This window comes from Oncorhynchus keta, chromosome 6, assembly GCF_023373465.1.
Source record: "Oncorhynchus keta strain PuntledgeMale-10-30-2019 chromosome 6, Oket_V2, whole genome shotgun sequence".
NCBI lineage: Eukaryota > Metazoa > Chordata > Actinopteri > Salmoniformes > Salmonidae > Oncorhynchus > Oncorhynchus keta.
This window is the reverse complement of record NC_068426.1, coordinates 29628117-29648409: the sequence shown is the minus strand read 5'-3', so window position 1 is coordinate 29648409 and position 20293 is coordinate 29628117. Positions and strand designations below refer to the sequence as shown.

General features: G+C 41.6%; 1 protein-coding gene across 1 annotated transcript; it reads left to right on the top strand.

Annotated features, from left to right (window-relative positions):
- Positions 1–13837: 13837 nt before the first annotated feature.
- On the top strand, positions 13838–19556 carry LOC118385679 (dnaJ homolog subfamily B member 5-like). The gene is made up of 4 exons (XM_035772894.2): positions 13838–14946; positions 15934–16186; positions 16496–17058; positions 17894–19556. The coding sequence occupies exons 1-4, from the start codon at positions 14848–14850 to the stop codon at positions 18125–18127; spliced, it is 1149 nt and encodes a 382-aa protein (XP_035628787.1). The 5' UTR covers positions 13838–14847; the 3' UTR covers positions 18128–19556.
- Positions 19557–20293: the final 737 nt, after the last annotated feature.

Sequence of the window (20293 nt, the reverse complement as noted above, 5' to 3'; positions counted from 1 at the left end):
AAGAAAGGATTTTCTGTGAAACGATTTCACTGAACATTCCAAGAGCAGGAAAATAGACTTATAATACGATTATTGAATGGATGTAGTTTTATGATAGCTAGTGATGATGACTTAGCCTGGTAGCCAGACCTGGTTCTGTTTTATATGGGGCCATATGACAACAAACTCACCACAGATTGACTTGAGTTGAAGTAGATCTGCCATCCGGGCTACGGATGACCATGAGGTAGAAGTTAACATTAACCACAGATCTAGGATCAGATTATCCTACTCCCAAACTTAACTTTTACCCATTGGGATGAATGAAAATAGATATTACGCACGATCAGTGAAAGCCTGCTTGTTGGTGACTACGTCCTGGTGCAGCTCTTGGTGGCAGTGCCAGTTGGCATGGGTCAAGTGTATGGCTGTGACTGCACCTGGAATGGAGGTAGCTTCATTGTAGCCCTGCTGCTTTCATCCCCAACCATCTGCCTGCACGCTCTACTGTGCTCAACTCTTGGCGTGGTCTCCGGTAAGAGAATTCCTCTCATAGAAAAGTGTACACCTGACCTTTAACCCTAGCCCAGACGACTGTGGAAGTGGTGATTGAGATACAACAGACAAAGCTTGGTTTTAATGGCTAAACTAATGAGCAATCGCAATGGATATTCTATTTAGTGATATAATTCATGGTCTAATAACAGTTACATCACAGAAAAACTAGGAGCTGTACTTCTAAAAGAATGTTTCCACTGTGGGGTCGAAGCGTTGTCTCGTGGGCTGCACAAGTAGCCAATTCTTTTTTTTCACTAATTGGTCTTTTGACAAATCATAACAGCTCTAAAAAAAGAGCTGATGTGAAAAGATCTGATGTGATTAGTCAAAAGACCAATTAGTGGAAAAGATATCAGAATCGGGCTGCCTGTGGACATTGGTCAACATGTAATGTACTGCTGTCACATTATGAATGCAGTGTACAGTTGAAGTCGAAGTTTACATACACCTTAGCCAAATACATTTAAACTCAGTTTTTCACAATTCCTGACATTTAATCCCAGTAAAAATTCCCTGTTAGATCACCACTTCAAGTTGAAGTGAAATGTCAGAATAATAGTAGAGAATGTTTTAGTTCAGCTTTATTTTTGTCTTCACAATCCCAGTGGGTCAGAAGTTTACATACACTCAATTAGTATTTGGTAGCATTGCCTTTAAATGGTTTAACTTGGGTCAAATGTTTCAGGTAGCCTTCCACAAGCTTCCCACAATAAGTTGGGTGAATGTTGGCCCATTCCGGTGTAACTGAGTCAGGTTTGTAAGGCCTCCTTCCTCGCACACGCTTTTTCAGTTCTGCCCACAAATTTTCTATAGGATTGAGGTCAGAGCTTTGTGATGGCCACTCCAATACCATGACTTTGTTGTCGTTAAGCTGTTTTTCCACAACTTTGGAAGTATGCTTGGGGTCATATCCATTTATAAGACCCATTTGCGACCAAGCATTAACTTTAACTGATGTCTTGAGATGTTGCTTCAATATATCCACATAATTTTCCTGACTCATGATGCCATCCATTTTGTGATGTGCAGCAGTCCCTCCTGCTGCAAAGCACTCCCACAACATGATGCTGCCACCCCCGTGCTTCAAGGTTGGGATAGTGTTCTTTGGCTTGCAAGCCTCCCCCTTATTCCTCCAAACATTATGTCCAAACAGTTATATTTTTGTTTCATCAGACCAGAGAACATTTCACCAAAAAGATAAATGCTTTTTATGGCAGTTTTGGAGCAGTGGCTTCTTCCTTGCTGAGCTGCCTTTCAGGTTTTGTTGGACTTGGACTTGTTTTACTGTGGATATAAATACTTTTGTACCTGTTTCCTCCAGCATCTTCACAAGGTCCTTTGCTGTTGTTCTGGGATTGATTTGCACTTTTCGCACCAAAGTACATTCATCTCTAGGAGACAGAAAAATTATATTTTCAGACCGGTATGATGGCTGCATGGTCCCATGGTGTCTATACTTGCATACTATTGTTTGTACAGATGAATGTGGTACCTTCAGGCATTTGAAAATTGCTCCGAAGGATGAACCAGATATGTGGAGGTGTACAATTTTTTTCTGAGGTCTTGGCTGATTTCTGTTGATTTTACGATGATGTCAAGCAAAGAGGCACTGAGTTTGAAGGTAGGCCTTGAAATACATCCACAGGTACACCTCTAATTGACTCAAATGATGTCAATTAGCCTATCAGAAGCTTCTAAAGCTATGACATCATTTTCTGGAATTTTCCATGCTGTTTAAAGGCACAGTCTACTTAGTGTATGTAAACTTCTGAGCCACTGGAATTGTGATACAGATACAACAAACAATTGTTGGAAAAATGACTTGTGTCATGTTCAAAGTAGATGTCTTAACCGACTTGCAAAAACTATAGTTTGTTAACAATACATTTTTGGAGTGGTTGAAAAAGAGTTTTAATGACTCCAACCTACTTCAACTGTACGTGCCTACTAAGTTACAAAAAAGAGCATTTCATCCTAAACATTAGGACATTTTAAAAAAGACAGTTGAATATTATTGATTGTTTAGTTATTCTTCTGGCATTTATTTTTATGTTCCGAGCTTTTGGTTACATAATGCAGTACAAGCAGCCGACTCCATACCTGTAACGGCTTTCTTGTGGTGAAGGAGAGTCGGACCAAAATGCAGCGTGATGATGATTCATGATATTTTAATGAAGGAAAAAAACTATACATGAAGAAACTACAAAATAATTAAATGTGAAAACCGAAACAGCCCTATCTGGTGCAAACACAAAGACAGGAACATTCTGTAACGGCTTTCTTCCGTCGAAGGAGAGTCGGACCAAAATGCAGCGTGGTTAGTTCGATACATCTTTAATAAAGAAAACACGAACAAACAAAAACAACAAACGGAACGTGAAAACCTATACAGCCTATCTGGTGAACACTAACACAGAGACAGGAACAATCACCCACGACATTCTCAAATAATATGGCTGCCTAAATATGGTTCACAATCATAGACAACGATAATCACCTGACTCTGATTGAGAACCGCCTCAGGCAGCCATAGACTATGCTAGACACCCCACAAAAACCCCATGACTAAAACGCACCACAATAACCCATGTCACACCCTGGCCTGACCAAATAAATGAAGACAAACATAATATACTTCGACCAGGGCGTGACAATACCATAATTAGCTGCAGTGGTACTTCTGAATGAATCTATGAAAACCCTTATCTAACCAGGTCCTTTTCTGAAGTGAGTCTGTTACATCACAGAGTAGAAAAATCAACAATACCTAGGGCCGTACTCATCATGCGTCTCAAAGTAGGAATGCCAGAAAAACTGATTCTATATCATAAACTCCTATTCTGATATGCATGATGCATATGGCCCCTGATCTGGAATCTGCTCTTAACTCCCCCTTTCCACCATATCTGTTTTCAGTTTGGTATACCAGCATGCACCTGGCCTTTCTGCCTGTCCGCTCTCACCTTCCACCACGGAAACCACAGCCATCCACAGACTGCCTCGGTTGGCGGTGACCTATTCCGAGGAGAACAGGCACTTCTACAGAGAGAGGAGAGGCTGCTCGAAAGTAGCACATCAGGAAAGACTGCTGGAGGAGTGAAGATACGGCCGCATATCAAAAATTATAGGAAAATGATAGCGATTGATAGTAAAGTCAACTCTGGAGTTTGGCATTTCAAAAACATATTGGCTTGCATATCAATAGCTATTTGGCTAGTTTTACAGTCAACGAGACCTCAGACTTCATTCATTTTTGCGTCCTCTACTGTTCTCAATAGCATACAGACGTTTTCCCACCAGAGGGGTATCCTACGAAGCAGGTTTGAGGAGTTAGAGCTAACTTTGGTCAACCGAGTACAACTCAGGATAACATGTCATACAAAAGTGTCTCACCTTTTAGCCAGGTAAATTTCTACGGCAACGAATCCTTCTGAACTAACCTGCTCCGAGTTGAGGACCAATGAAATCAGATTTCCTCCCTCTTGCAAAGACAGCGTCATCATCACCTTAATTTATTAGTGAGAAAAAAATATTTTTCTTTGATAAGCACACTAAAGACTGCATTAATGCTAAATTAATTTAAAAAATATATTCACACAACATGCAACAATTTCAAAAGATTTTACTGAGTTACAGTTCATATAAGGAAATCAATCAGTGAAATAAATTCATTTGGCCCTAAATCTCTGGATTTTACATGACTGGGAATACAGATATGCATCTGTTGGTCACAGATACACTATAAAGTGCACATCATTGGAGAAAAATAAGCTTTTTGTTTGTATGGAACATTTCTGGGATCTCTTATTTCAGATCATGAAACATGGGACCAACACTTTACATGTTGCGTTTATATTTTTGTTCAGTATAAAACAATCTGTAACTAGACTACCTGGCTTCGTATTATGTTTCTTAGATTAGACGGGAGGTGGGGAGATACACATGAATGAGATTTGGAGAGGAATTTACAGCGCAGGAGATCATCACAGCAGTTCAGGCAGTGAGTTGTTAAAGGGTGCTCTCATATAGTCCTCTTCCAGCGAAAACAGGCTATTTTAGGTACTGTACATCACTGGCTTCTCCTGCTCTACACTCGGAGGTAGATTCCTATCATCGACAAAAACGGTCCCCAAAAATTGGGTACTAATGTCACAAATGTGCACCATGCCAGCTCTCTCTTGCTCTCTATCACTGAGGGGCTGAAATTCGAATTGGTAGGGGGCTGGCCCACGTGGGGGAAAATGTAAGGAAAATGGCACTGCACAACTTCCAGAAAACAGTCGCTTTTAAACTAGGGATTTTGTGGCTAATTGAGGTAAAACAGTAATTCTGAACATAGATTATGGATGTATGAACTACACATTGACACATCCGGCCGAAAGTAAAATGTTTTTTTATTTTTATTTACCAGTCTCCAAAGTATCATGTCGAGCATGCCCAGTGATTTTTTGTTGTTATCAACATTCAGAAAGTTTGCATAGAAAATAGATGTGACAATTGCCTGCTACAGTGGGTTTCCATTTAACTATCTTGTGTTGATTAAAAACAGCTGGACGTAATGATGTCACCAAAAGAAAAACGACGTTGCAAAAACCTAGTGTCAAAATCAAAATAAATTGGTTGAAGTGTTTCCATTACCCATTTAGGCATTAATAAATTAGCGACAGCCTTTATCTCCTCCCACCTACCGGTTTCATGTACATTGTATCAGCTGGCCCGCAAAAGCCAGCATAGATAGAATGCAAGAAATTACTAATATTTGCCAAGTTATAATAATTCTCATGTGCCAACGTAATCCCAATAGTCCGTGCCACGGTGAGACTTGCACTCCTGTAGATCTGAAATAATTGGATGGTGAAACTTGAATCCAGCTAACCAGAAAAGCTAGGCAAAGTAATTCAGGCATTTTTGAAAGTCAAAACAATCCTTGTCCTGCAATGAAAATGTTTTTAACACTTTTTACACTTTTTAACACTTGACACCCAGCGTCATAAGACGTTATAACACAGTCATAACAATGTCATAACAGTTGACAACTTGTCATAACCTGTCATAATATGGTCATAACCCTCATGACACATTTAGACCTGTTTGTCACATTTATAGCATTATTTTATGGCTGGTTATGACACCTAAATAAAAGGGTTTCAAAACCCACAAAACCTACCACACAAGGCAAAACATTCCATTACGCCATAGCCTACTCGTTTGTTATAACGTTTTCTGAAATTGATCATTTTAAATTATCATTGTAACTGCACACAAATTGATGTCAGACATGCACCTGCCCCAATGCTATGTGGCTGATGAAGAGGCTGATAGCAGGAGCAGATTTCAGGAGCAGGACAAAACACCTTCAAAACATATTTTTGACTGATGACTGACATAAGGGCATGCATGTGATAGGCCTGTCAGATTGCCAAGCGTGTGCAAAGCTGTCATCAACGCAAAGGGTGGCTACTTTGAAGAAACTGAAATATATTTGGATTTGTTTTACACTTTTTTAGTTACTACATCATTCCATGTGGTATTTCATAGATTTGATGTCTTCACTATTATTCTACAATGTATAAAATAGTACAAATAAAGAAAAAACCCTGGAATGAGTAGGTGTCCAAACTTTTGACAGGTAGTGTAAGTATTCAGACCCTTTACTCAGTACATTGTTGAAGCACCTTTGGCAGCGATTACAGCATCAAATTTTCTTGGGTATGATGCTTGCTACATGCTTGGCACACCTGTATTTGGGTAGTTTCTCCCATTCTTCTCTGCAGATCCTCTCAAAATTTGTCAAGTTGGATGGAGAGCATCGCTGCACAGCTATTTTCAGGTTTCTCCAGAGATTTTTGATTGGGTTCAAGTCCGGGCTCTGGCTGGGCCACTCAAGGACATTCAGAGACTTGTCCCGAAGCCACTCCTGTGTTGACTTGGCTGTGTGCTTGGGGTCATTGTCCTGCTGGAAGGTGAATCTTCGCCCCAGTCTAAGGTCCTGAGTGCTCTGGAGCAGGTTTTCATCAAGGATCTCTCTGTACTTTGCTCCGTTCATCTTTCTCTCAATCCTGACTAGTCTCCCAGTCCCTGTCGCTGAAAACATCCCCACAGCATGATGCTTCACCGTAAGTCGCTCTGGATAAGAGCGTCTGCTAAATGACTTAAATGTAAATGTAGTGATGGTGCCAGGTTTCCTCCAGACATGAAGCTTGGCATTTGCTCTGACATGCACTGTCAACTGTGGGAACTTATATAGACAGGTGTGTCTTTCCAAATCATGTCCAATCAATTGAATTTAATGGACTCAAATGAAGTTATAGAAATCAAGTTGTAGATTTTTAATACATTAGCAAAAATGTCTAAAATCTGTTTTCACTTTGTCATTATGGGGTATTGTGTGTAGATTGATTAAATATAATTTTCCATCAATTTCAGAAAAAGGCTGTAACGTAACAAATTGTGGAAAAAGTCAAGGGGTTTGAATACTTTTCGAATGCACTGTATGTAAGTGTCATAAAATAACGCAATATGTCACAACAGGTGTAAATGTGTCATGAGTGTTAAGATCCATGGTTATGACTAACGTTCCCTCCAAGCTGCATGCAGCTCCCAGGACTGCCATGCAGAGCAAAAAATAAATATCAGCCCATGGAGAGAAGCACGAGATTGAACTTCACAACTTTCTAGAGTTTTCCCTGTTAACACTATCAACGTTTCCCTTATCAACATTTCCCATGGCAATAGTGAATGAATCAACGCAATATTAGCCACTTTCAATGCAACATACCGAAACAAAACAAACTATGCAAGAGATGTTGTTGTAGGCAGAACTAATTTGAGTAGGACTCTATTGTTCATAACTCAGACCAAACCATACTCTACACAGACCGGTGAGGCATAATCAATCAGAGCTGCAGTAGGCCTACATGCAAATACACCATTGCCATTTATGGATCCGGGGGTATCGTCAGACAGGGCCACAGTGTCTCCCGACCCCTCCCATCTCAGCCTCCAGTATTTATGCTGCAATAGTTTATGTGTCGGGGGACTAGGGTCAGTCTGTTATATCTGGAGTATTTCTCCTGTCTTATCCGGTGTCCTGTGCAAATTTAAGACTTCTCTCAACCTCGACCTGAGCCCTAGGACTACTTGGCCTGTTGACTCCTTGCTGTCCCCAGTCCACCTGGCCGTGCTGCTGCTCCAGTTTCAACTGTTCTGCCTGCGGCTCTGGAACACTGACCTGTTCGCCGGACGTGCTACCTTGTCCCAGACCTGCTGTTTTCAACTCTCTAGAGACAGCAGTAACAGTAGAGATATGAAAAGCCAACTGACATTTACTCCTGAGGTGCTGACCTGTTGCACCCTCTACAACCACTGTGATTATTATTATTTGACCCTGCTGGTCCTCTATGAACATTTGAACATCTTGGCCATGTTCTGTTAGAAGAGAAGAGGACTGGCCACCCCTGATAGCCTGGTTCCTCTCTAGATTCCGGCCTTTCTAGGGAGTTTTTTCTAGCCACATTGCTTCTACACCTGCATTGCTTGCTGTTTGGGGTTTTAGGCTGGGTTTCTGTACAGCACTGTGTGACATCAGCTGATGTAAGACGGGATTTATAAATACATTTGAATGAAATTTGAATAAATGATTTGGCAATAATTTATTCAAAAAACAGTTTCCATCATCATTTATCGCAATAAAGAAAGTTAGGCAAAATAAAAATCCACCCTTCGATCGGATAAAAATGTTGTCGATCTTTAGAGAATTTTACATTTATCTGCCATTTTCGTTGTCTTTTTGCTTATGTTGAATAAACCTGGGTCCATGGAAACCTGCGTAGTGATGTAAATACACATTTGTAAGAGATTCTCTGAAACGTGTCCACAATCTTCTCTTTGTTGCATCATTTCTCCTCCCACTATCAGACGTGATGTGACTGCATGAACTATGCAAATCTGTGTGTCTGTGTGTATGTGTTAAACTTTGATACACTTTCAAACGTTCCAGCTGCTGTGACAGAGTCACACTCCCAGACATGTGAGAGCTGAAGGAGACTGGGAAAAAAGGTGAGAGATCGGAGGGGGATGGGGAAGAAAGGAGACAAGCGGTTGGACGAGGAAAGAAAAAAGGATTACTCAAAACATTCACAGCCATTTCTTGCTAGTCCTCTTCCTCACATCCTCAACACTCTCCCCATTGCCTGAACTTCACGCTCATTAAAAACATGCCTGGGGGACAATTTCAAACACATAGTCTCTAGGGACGGGTAGTTCTGATCTGATTCCTCAGGGAACACAGTGTCTGCTGCTTTCATTCTCACACGTGACAAACATCAGCAACTGATTTAGACTGGGAAAACCAGACGAACTCTCTGCATTCAATCTATCAAATGTATTTTATTAAGCCCTTTTTTACATCAGCAGTTGTCACAAAGTGATTTACAGATGCCCAGCCTAAAACCCCAAAGAGCAAGCAATGCAAGGCAGAAGCTGTAACGGTTTTCTTGACTCGAAGGAGAGGCGGTTATTTTGATTCATGTTTAATAAAGCACTTCACATGAACAAACTAACAAAAACAAGAAACGTGAAAACCCAAAACAGTCCTATCTGGTGCAAACACAGAGACAGGAACAATCACCCACAAACACACAGTGAAACCCAGGCTACCTAAGTATGATTCTCAATCAGAGACAACTAATGACACCTGCCTCTGATTGAGAACCATACTAGGCCGAAACATAGAAATACCCAAATCATAGAAAAACAAACAGACTGCCCAACCCAACTAACGCCCTGACCATACTAAATAATGACAAAACAAAGGAAATAAAGGTCAGAACGTGACAGAAGCACAGTGACTAGGAAAAACTCAGTGATATCAACTGATGAACAGGGTAAAGAGAGAACCCAGCAGATACTGCAGGATTATTTGTCAAACCCTGCTCTACTCCATTCTACACACTACTGATCGACACCACATTACACTGGACTCTAACCTTTCAGTGACTGAATAGACTGACAGACAGTCTGTGATAGTGGGATGAAGTGTCACTTCCTTTGTGAATGTACTGTCAGCAATGTGACTCTCCACCTCAAGGATCCAGCATTACCTACTACTCCCACATGAGCATGGGGGAAGGTGGTGGACTGAGCTGAACCTGTGAAGGATAGCACTTGCCACACACACAAACAAACAAACACACACACACACACACACACACACACACACACACACACACACACACACACGGGACTCCCTAAAAACCTGCTATTTTGATACAGAAATGACTTTTCGTAGGATAGGAGAATTTACACAGCAGGTTAAGAGAATTAGGTTAGGTGGGCGAAAATGCTCACCTAACCTACTATGAAAATCACTTGTATCGAAGTACTGTGTTTTTTTAGGGGGACACGCACACACCATCTGTTAATCTGTCGTAGGTCTAAACATTGATCAGAGGAAGAAAGATTAAGTCCTGGGATTTTGATATTCATATTCACGTTTTCAGTTTCTCATTAGCCATGAGTCATGATAACTGTATCTTTGTCACATGCTTCACAAACTGGTGTAGACTAAATGAAATGTTTACTTACAACAACGCAGAGGCCAATTTAAAAATAGAAAAATAATAACGCGAGGACTAAATACACAATAAGTAACAATAACTTGGCTGTATACATGGGTACCAGTATCGAGACGATGATCTAAGGTCAGGCATTTTGGAAAAATGTAATACGAGTGATAGCATTTTGGTAGGCACCGTTAAGAGCGCTGTGGTGACTCAGTCCACAGCGAGTCTGATGTAAACAACAAGTAAATAGTGGTGATTTGAGATTTTCAGTACAATGGACAGCGATCGTCTCAGGTGAAGCTGAAATATCACTGGGAAAATAAAACATTTATCGGAGAGAAGGCCTAACAGGAAAAGAAAAACCTAAAGTAGACTCCTCACCAACGCTACGCTAGACTGTTCAGCCATATTGATTACCCTTTAGAATTGTGGTAGGCTTGATTACCAACAACGACGAGACGGCCTACAGGGAGAAGGTGAGGGCCTGCGGAGTGTGGTGTCAAGAAAATAACCTCACACTCAACGTCAACAAAACAAAACAAAGGAGATGATTGTGGACTTCAGGAAACAGCTCGGCGTACGTAAGTTCCTCGGCGTACACATCACGGACAGACTGAATTGGTCCACCCACACAGACAGCGTCGTGAAGAAGGCGCAGCAGCGCCTCTTCAACCTCAGGAGGCTGAAGAAATTCAGGTTGTCACCAAAAGCACTCATAAATTTCTACAGATGCACAATCGAGAGCATCCTGTCGGGCTGTATCACCGCCTGGTACGGCAACTGCACGGCCCACAACCATAAGGCTCTCCAGAGGGTAGTGAGGTCTGCACAACGCATCACAGGGGGCAAACTACCTGCCCTCTAAGACACCTACACCACCCGATGTCACAGGAAGGCCATAAAGATCATCAAGGACAACAACCACCCGAGCCACTGCCTGTTCACCCCGCTATCATCTAGAAGGCGAGGTCAGTACAGGTGGATCAAAGCAGGGACCGAGAGACTGAAAAACAGCTTCTATCTCATGACCATCAGACTGTTAAACAGCCACCACTAACATTGAGTGGCTGCTGCCAACACACTGACACACTCAACTCCAGCCACTTTAATAATGGGAATTGATGGAAATGTATGTAAAATATATCACTAGCCACTTTAAACAATGCTAATTAATATAATGTTTACATACCCTACATTACTCATCTCATATGTATTTGTATATACTGTACTCCATATCATCTACTGCATCTTTATGTAATACATGTATCACTAGCCACTTTAAACTATGCCACTTTGTTTTTCATACCCTACATTACTTATCTCATATGTATATACTGTATTCGATACCATCTACTGCATTTTGCCTATGCCGTTCTGTACCATCACTCATTCATATATCTTTATGTACATATTCTTTATCCCTTTACACTTGTGTGTAGTAGTTTTGGAATTGTTAGGTTAGATTACTCGTTGGTTATTACTGAGCTGCTGGAACTAGAAGCACAAGCATTTCGCTACACTCGCATTAACATCTGCTAACCATGTGTATGTGACAAATACATTTGATTTGATTTGATAAATATTAAGGAATACATCTGAAAAAAATTATTCTTTGAAAATGTCTCGACAACAATTGAACATCGACAGGACACATCAGCCCTCAGGCAAATCACAGACTAGAATAAAGGTGTACAAGAATTTTGTGTTGTACAACAATGTGTTTGTGCATGATAGTCTTTGTATCATGAACACATGTCGGCTCCATAGCCCATAAGTAGACCTGTGACAATTCAGCCCCTAGCATGCGATAATGACAATGCTTAATTGGATCTAAATAAAGTACTGAAGTGAGACTGCATGTGAGTGTATGAATTCTGTACGTTTGTCTGTGTGAATTGTTGGTACACTTTGGCATGTTAGCTGTCCCCCCTGCCGTCCCCCTCCGGCCATAGTCTCAGTGTGACAGGACAGGCATTAATAACTGTGATTTCCTCTGTGTGGAGAGCAAGAAAGGCGAGAGAAATAGCGAGCTCAAAGTCCCACCAGTCCCAATGTTCCCGTGGGCGGATGGGAGAGTGAGAAGGCTGAGAATACTGTGAATAGAACATAATCTTCTGATTCACTTCATTCTAGAACCATCTCTCTCTGTTGTAGTGGAGCTCTACTCCAGCCAGAGCCAGTGACGCTGCTGACTCTACATGTTCAGACCAAATTTGTCTCCCATTTCCTGTTGGGAGTGACTGGGAGAATCCACTGGAAGATGGAGAATCCATCTCTCCCATTGGCTGTGGTGAGCATCATAGAAGTGGAAGCATTGCCATGTGTGTCCGCTTTTTGTTCCGTAAGCATACACTGGTGTACACAAGGCAGGTCCTCACTTCAACTGTAGTGGATGTCCATGCTATACAATGCACACTGCAAGACAAAAAAACTACCTCACAAAATGTTCTCTTGAATCTATCAACAGTCCATGTCTATTCCATAATGTGTTCATATCAAATCTAACCAGATAACAGCCAGAGGAGCATCCTCAAATAAACACTGCTCCCCCAACAAATATCATTTAAAAAAAATTGTCATTAGGCAGATGCTTTTATCTAAAGTGACTTACAGTCATGTGTGTACATGATACTGATATTTCCCCACAGGGACAATAGATAAAGTATTGCATACATTTTAAGAACAGATGGTCCTGGGAATCGAACCCACTAACCTGGTGCTCTACCAACTGAGCTTCAGAGGACTAATATATTTAAGCAATAAGGCCCGAGGAGGTGTGGTATATGGCCAATATACCACAGTTAAGGATTGTTCTTATTGCATGACACAATCCATTATAAAAATACATTATATAGACATCACACATTTCTTTTAGACTCACATTTAGTTTTCAACGGTGGAGATTTGTGTAAAACTTGCTGTCTCTCTCTCTCTCTCCGACATGTGCAACATTGTTTCAGTGTTCAAATTTGATCTCCTGCTGTCCCATCTTAATGAACGTGTCGGGAGTTGGGACGAGACAGAAAGGCAGGCACCGTTTCTCAACCGGTCAAAACCTTAATCAGCTGGCATTATTTTTATGGATATATACAAAGAAATGTCAAATGAAAAAAGGTGAAACGAAACGAAGTGCAGCGAGTTTGCAGTCTTTCCAGCTTCAGTTTAAAAAATATTGTGATAGGTGTGTGTTATTGGCTAGCTCCTCTGAACAACAGTGTCCTGACGAGAGAGCACATTTTCAATGCCTGGCAAAATCGCTCCTCTTTAGCTCATTGTTATGTATGAATCCAAATAAATGTCACTAAAAAACAGCTTAAACAAATACAAATGCCGCTACTGTTGTTATTCTGGCTGCATTATTTGACGTGACTGTAAATTAGCCGTAGTTGGCTAGCTAGCAAGCAAGGGATACGAACATTTAGAACGAACGACTGCGTCCATAGATACAGAACAAAAATACTGAAAGAATGGGTCTTGTCTCTGGCAACCGAACCGATAGAAGGAACGACCAGCCGGCTTGGGTAGCAACCCTAGATATTGTGGAAGGATGAAACATTAGGAATAAATTCATCAAAATAACTTTCATGAAAATATGTAAATCATTATTTGAATATGTTGGTGACCCGTTGAATAAAAGTATGTAAATCATTATTTGAATATGTTGGTGACCCGTTGAATAAAAGTGATAATGACCTCGAAGCCAGTGTTTGGAGGACTTCGTCTCGGGCCTAACAACACCTGTGCCAATATATCCTCCAAACACCGGCTTCTCTGGCATTATCACTTAAATATGAGTAATTGATTAAAAAACAATGCAGATGGATTTCTCTGATGAATGGATCACATGCATAGCCTTTGAGTTTCTCAACTCCACGATTTGCAAGTACAATGGAGTGATTTTATCGACTTGATCGAAATGTCAGTTGATAAAACATGTCAATTTAATGCTTTCCGTGTACCTATATTTGTCCTGTGTTAACGTGAGCTTTTCTTAGGGTGCTGAAATCCGTAGCATTTGCAACCTTTGCAAAGGTAGCCATTGTTTGTTAATGGAGATAGAACAGCGGATGTTTTTATTTTGGCAGGGCATGCACAGAATGCCATTTTTTAAACTTTAGCTTTCAAATCCAACTGATAACTATAACAATCAGGAGAAGCACAGGTACAGTTTCAAAACTACGGACAAGCTCGCATTTACACAGGAGAAACATACTGTAGGTGAAAGGAAAGCATAAACATTTAAATCTTGACTGACAGCAACTCGATGTAGTCGGAGGTGCAGTCCGTCCACGTGTCACTCAACTCCATTTTACATCGTGGAGTTGAGAAACTCCGCTACAGAGCCTCTAGGGATGTCTAAATGTTAGGTCTTCAATCGGCAAACCTAGACGGTGCTGAGGATTCAACTCACTGGTCGTGACTGCTCGTGAGCTTTCTGCTAAGAATCCCGGAAACGAGTCTCAACAAGGAGAAGGAGGCGGTTACATCCGCATGATCAACGCCAATGGTCTCGCGGAGGAATCGGTAGCCAAGGTATTCCCTCTTGTGCGTAGGAAAATGGGCGGTTTTGGGGAAAGCTCGGTCACGCTGCGTGGGTGTTGAGTGTATAGTAAAGGGCTGCCACGGCAGTATTTAGCATAGTCTGCAGTCAGCCGCTCAGTCAACTAACAGCCCGACCACAGCTAAAACAGCTAAGAGCTTTTCAGCACCAAAAAAACTGCGGACAGCTCCTCAATAAGCGAACACTATGGTTCTGATCTGGACCCAGTTTGGAGTGAAAACCAAAAATGGCAAGTGCAAGGTCCGCGTTATGAACAGGAATGACAGCTCGGGCTCTTCATCAGGGGTAAGTTATATTTTTGAAATCTGTCTAAATTTCACTAATTTATAGATTGTTATGTATTATATCAAATGCAAGTAGCCTATGTCCGTTAAACTCATGTATGTCATAAATTGTGCCTAATGCTTGTGTCATTAAAAGGTTGACAGTGAGTTTAAAGACTAGTGGTTTAATTGCTGAGAATATATAAATATTTAATGATCCTTTTATTGTAAATGAGAATGTATTCTCAGTCAACTCATCTGGTAAAATAAGGAATGATATATATTTTTAAAGCTTATACACACTGTGTGTGAGCAGTTTGCACAATGTCAACGGGTTCTCCAGTAACCTACTGTATATGCTTTATACCCCTAATTTCAATGCAGACAGTGTAGCGTAGTTGAGCCAATCAGGGCTCAGCTGGCATCTGTGGTGGGAGGTGCAGTCTGCTTCGAGATGCTCATACACACGAGTTCCCCCTATAGTCACGTTGCCAGCATTTAGATGCACAGACAGATCTGCATTACAGTCTAGAAGACTTAACTGGCCTGAATTGCATTTGCCATGGGCTAGTTTTCATACAACACTATTTTCACAGGCTGAATGTAATAATAAAGAATACGTTGTGGTCATTTGTATTCAAAGGACTGACAGGTGACAATTTCAAGTATGTGTCCTCTGAAACTGGTACTAGCACAGAAGGCTTGCTGACAATCATAGTCTACTTGTCTGGGTCATTCTCAATCAATTGTTGAATGTCACACCTGCTGGGTGTCATAAAGCTGCCTGGTGCTTGGAAATGCATTATTATGGGCATGGGTGAGAGCGCTATAAGGAGTGGTTGAAGTTTATAGCCCACAGCCCAGGGAGTTAGTTCTCTTTCTATGACATCTTATCCAGCTCTGGCTTTCGATGGCTTCATTGAGCCAAAGACATTTGTCCTTTTAAAACTTGGCTATTCTGTGTGCAGTAGAGCTCTAACGTGTTTCTTCTCCCACCCTGTTTCTCCAGGAGAACCAGAAGGACCAAGAGGTTCCCGTTCTGTCCAGGCCTATGGGGAAGGATTTCTACAAGGTCCTGGGTGTCGAGTCTGACTCCAATGAAGACGAAATCAAGAAGGCATACAGGAAGATGGCCCTGAAGTTTCACCCCGACAAGAACAGCGCTGCGGACGCCGCGGACAAGTTTAAGGAGATTGCAGAAGCTTATGAGATTCTGACCGACTCCAAGAAAAGGGTCATCTATGATCAGTTTGGAGAAGAAGGTGAGAGCCTTTCCTTTTTTCCCTTTGTCATTTGGCCAGCAAGTGCTGTTGTATCTAACAAAAATCTACAGCACCTGGTCCCCCTAAGAGCCAGCCCATTAGTCAGCCAGTGACAAGAAAGTGTTTGTCAAACTTCAAAGTGCCACTATATAAATTTAGTAAGCCATCCAGAAGTGTTGAGCTAAATATACGAGTAAGAACTTTGTCTCAGAGTGGGAGAAGAATACAAGATTAGACAAGATGGAAGGTCACACTTCTGCCTGAGTGAACTGTACTAACTGAAGTTGTCTTTTTTCTTTTGTGTCTCAGGTCTCAAGAACGGAGGCGGGGTGTCCATGGCAGGCAAAGAGAACAACCCCCATCACTATAGTTACCACGGCGATGCCCACGAGACCTTCTCAACATTCTTCCAGGGCTCCGACCACTTCGACATCTTCTTCGGGCCCGACGGCGAGGAGGAGCTTTTCAATCCCTTTAACCGTTTCACCTTCAGCAAAGGTGATGGTTACCATGGTAACTACGGCCCCAACGGTGAGAAACTTCGTCGCGGGCGACGGCAGGGCGTGGCGGTGGTGCACGACCTCCTGGTGACCCTAGAAGAGGTGTTCCACGGCTGCTCTAAGCACATGAAGATCACGCGGCACCGCCTCAACCCAGACGGCCGCAGCCTTCGCACTGAGGACAAGGTCCTGAACGTGGTGGTGAAAAAGGGATGGAAGGAGGGTACCAAGATCACCTTTCCCAGAGAGGGTGACGAGACGGCCAATAGCAAACCCGCTGACGTGGCCTTCATCCTCAAGGACAAGAAACACCCCCACTACAAGAGGGACGGGTCCAACATAGTCTATACGGCAAAGATCACCCTCAAAGAAGTAAGTTTGTGTTCATGTGAACTTGTGTGTCAACTTAACATTGATATGGTTATATAATGCAGTTAGTATTAGCAGATGTACAGCACTGCCATACTTTCAGTGTAACATAATGCTTCAAGGCATAGCTGAAGTATGCCATTTCTGTACTTTAGATAATGGCTCAAATTGGTGGCTTTAGGAAGAACACTTTGTTCTATTCAGAGCCCCTCTCAGCTAACCTCTACTGCTCCAACCTTGTACAGTACTGTCCTTAGCCCAGCTAACAACCCCCCAATAACACACAGTACCCACCAACACCTCCCCTCACTTACCTCATCGGCCCCTACAGAGAACAGCATCAGCAGTAGCTAAATATAGCCTCTGTCAGTCGCCCCCTCACACTGCTTTCACTTTGCTCCCCCACTGACTCCTCTGCTCTGTGCCAGCCTTTAGCTTCCTCTCTCTCTGGCTTACAATCGCTCACTCCCACATCCTACGCTCCTCAGATTAGCATGCTAGTGTTCACAGACATTGCAGGCTCTTCAACAAGCGCCTCTTCATCTTCCCCTGGCCCCACTCAGTCACTCTGTTGAGTACCGACACCCACAGCCAGAATAGAGAGAACATTACTGGTATAGCATTTGTAACACTTATCGTTGCATAACAGAGCAAAGCATCGCCTTTGGGGGTAAATTGCTCCACATTTGAGTCTGATATAACAGTCACTTAAGAATATTGCCCTGGTTAGTTTCATACATTATGTTATGGGGTCGACTGCTTCCACTGTTATGTAACCAAACGCTCTCAACATAAAAGGAGGAAGATTAACAAATACTGTCTTCCTCGCTCTTTCCAGGCTCTATGTGGATGCACAGTCAACGTCCCCACCCTCGACAACAGAACGATGCCACTACCGTGCAGTGACGTCATCAAGCCCGGCGCCATTCGGCGGCTGAGGGGCGAGGGGCTGCCCCATGCCAAGACCCCCACCACACGTGGCGACCTGGTGGTGGAGTTCCAGGTGGCCTTCCCTGACAGGATCCCTCCCCAGTCCAAAGAGATCATCAAACACAGCCTCATTGGGTGCTAACATGCTATCGTGCTAACGACCACAACACCTAGCCGATACAATCACAGCCTTGCTAGGTGCTATGACAATCCAGCACAGCTGGAGACAATGGCAGGAATGGAATCTTTAAAAACATAAATACATTTTTGATTATAGGCACTATTCATCATCTACAATGCCACAGGGGAAAAGGTTTACAGTTTAACAGGCCAATGGACTCCTGAGTGTCTGGGCACGTTTTCTGACTGACTGACTAGCCTTTCTCTTGAATGAAAAATGGTAGAGGTACTCTTACTGTGTTGCCTATATCAAGAATGTGGTATGCCAATAGAGTCATTCGACTCATTAGAGAAGCCTGCGGTAGTTGATTATCACGTGGCAAAATTATTCTACCAGTTGTATGGTGTTCATATGTCTGCACTTTTACATTGATTTATTACAATAAATAAACAAATATGTACTTGTGTACAAGACTGTACTAATGTACAAATATAGTTATAACTGTCTCTAAAAGAGATTAATTTGTCAAATGTTCAACTGAATCATTTGAAACATTTGTATATATTTGTGCTTTAACTTATACCAGATGTTAATGTATTATTCTAAATTGACAAATGGACAAAGAAAAGCATGTTAAATAAATGAAAATAACTGAATTTAAAAAAAAGGTTGTTTTATTGTTTTATTAAAATGTTCAACACTGGTCATGAACTATGATTCAGGATAAGAATAAGCATGTCCATATCACAAAAGGAAATGTGAAATACACTGAACAAAAGAAAAAATACATTCAGCATGCAATTTCAAAGATTTTACTGAGTTACAGTTCATATAAGGAAAACAGTCAATTGAAATAAATTCATGAAGCCCTAATCTATTGATTTCACATGACTGTGAATACAGATGTGCATCTGTTGGTCACAGGATACCTTACAAAAGGTACAGGCATGGATCAGAAAGCCAGTCAGTATCTGGTGTGACCAACATTTGCCTCATGCAGTGCAGCACATCTCCTTCGCATAGAGTTGATCAGGCTGTTGATTGTGGCCTGAGGAATGTTGTCCTGCTCTTCAATGGCTGTGTGAAGTTGCTGGATATATTGGAACACGCTGTCGAACACGTCGATCCAGAGCATCCCAAACATGCAGGCTATGGAAGAACTGGGACATTTTCAGCTTCCAGGAATTCTGTGCAGATCCTTGCGACATGGGGCCATGCATTATTATTATCATGATTCCAAGTGTTATTTCAATGTGTTGATGTCTTCACTAGTATTCTAAAATGTTCAAAATAGTACAAATAAAGAAAAACCCTTGAATGTGTAGGTGTGTCCAAACTTAGTACTGTATCTCTCTCTCATTCATATTCACTGAACAAAAATATAAGTGCAGCATGTAAAGTGTTGGTCCCATGTTTTCTGAGCTGAAATAAAAGATCCCAGAAATGTTTCATGCGCAAAGTTTATTTCTCTCAAATTTGTTTTAAAAAATGTATATATAAATGCAACATGTAATCTGTTGGTCCCATGTTTCATGAGCTGAAATGTAAAAAATTCAGAAATGTTGGTTTTCCCTACCTTTGTTTAAGGTATCTGTGACCTACAGATACATATCTGTATTCCCAGTCTGTGAAATCCATAAATTAGAGCCTAATTAATGTATTCCAATTTACTGATTTCCTTATATGAACTGTAACTCAGAAAAATCGATGAAATTGTTGCATTTACATTTTTGTTCAATGTACTATGAAGACTTAACTTCATAATACAGTAAATTAGATAAACATCACATTAATCCTAACTACAAACAATATTGATTATGTGAAGAGTTGGAGAGAACTCTTGGGCGAGGTAATGCCTCCTGCAATTGCCATCTTGCAACAGAATTGAGGAAGACTAATGAGGCCTGAGAGCTATCTTACTCCCTCCAAGTGCAGATCAGCCAGTTGACCCAGAGTAATAAGCTGTTCAAGATCATCAGTGGTGTCAGTAGGTTTTGAGCAGTACTGTTGGTTGAAAGAGTGTCGGTATTGCATCATAGACAGGTTAGCTGACAACCTCACTAAAACAATCTGCGTGCTTCAAAGGAGCTGAAGGCTGCGTTATGGTTCTTGATGGCCAGATAGCTAGCAATAATGACAAGATACTGCCATGTGGGGAATTGTAAGTGGCTCGTTTTTGCTAATTTG

Coding starts and splice junctions, on each gene's coding strand:
- LOC118385679 (XM_035772894.2), top strand. CDS start 14,848: ATGGTTCTGATCTGGACCCAGTTTGGAGTGAAAACCAAAAATGGCAAG. Junction 14,947..15,933: donor GCTCGGGCTCTTCATCAGGG/GTAAGTTATATT, acceptor CTGTTTCTCCAG/GAGAACCAGAAGGACCAAGA. Junction 17,059..17,893: donor CAAAGATCACCCTCAAAGAA/GTAAGTTTGTGT, acceptor CGCTCTTTCCAG/GCTCTATGTGGATGCACAGT.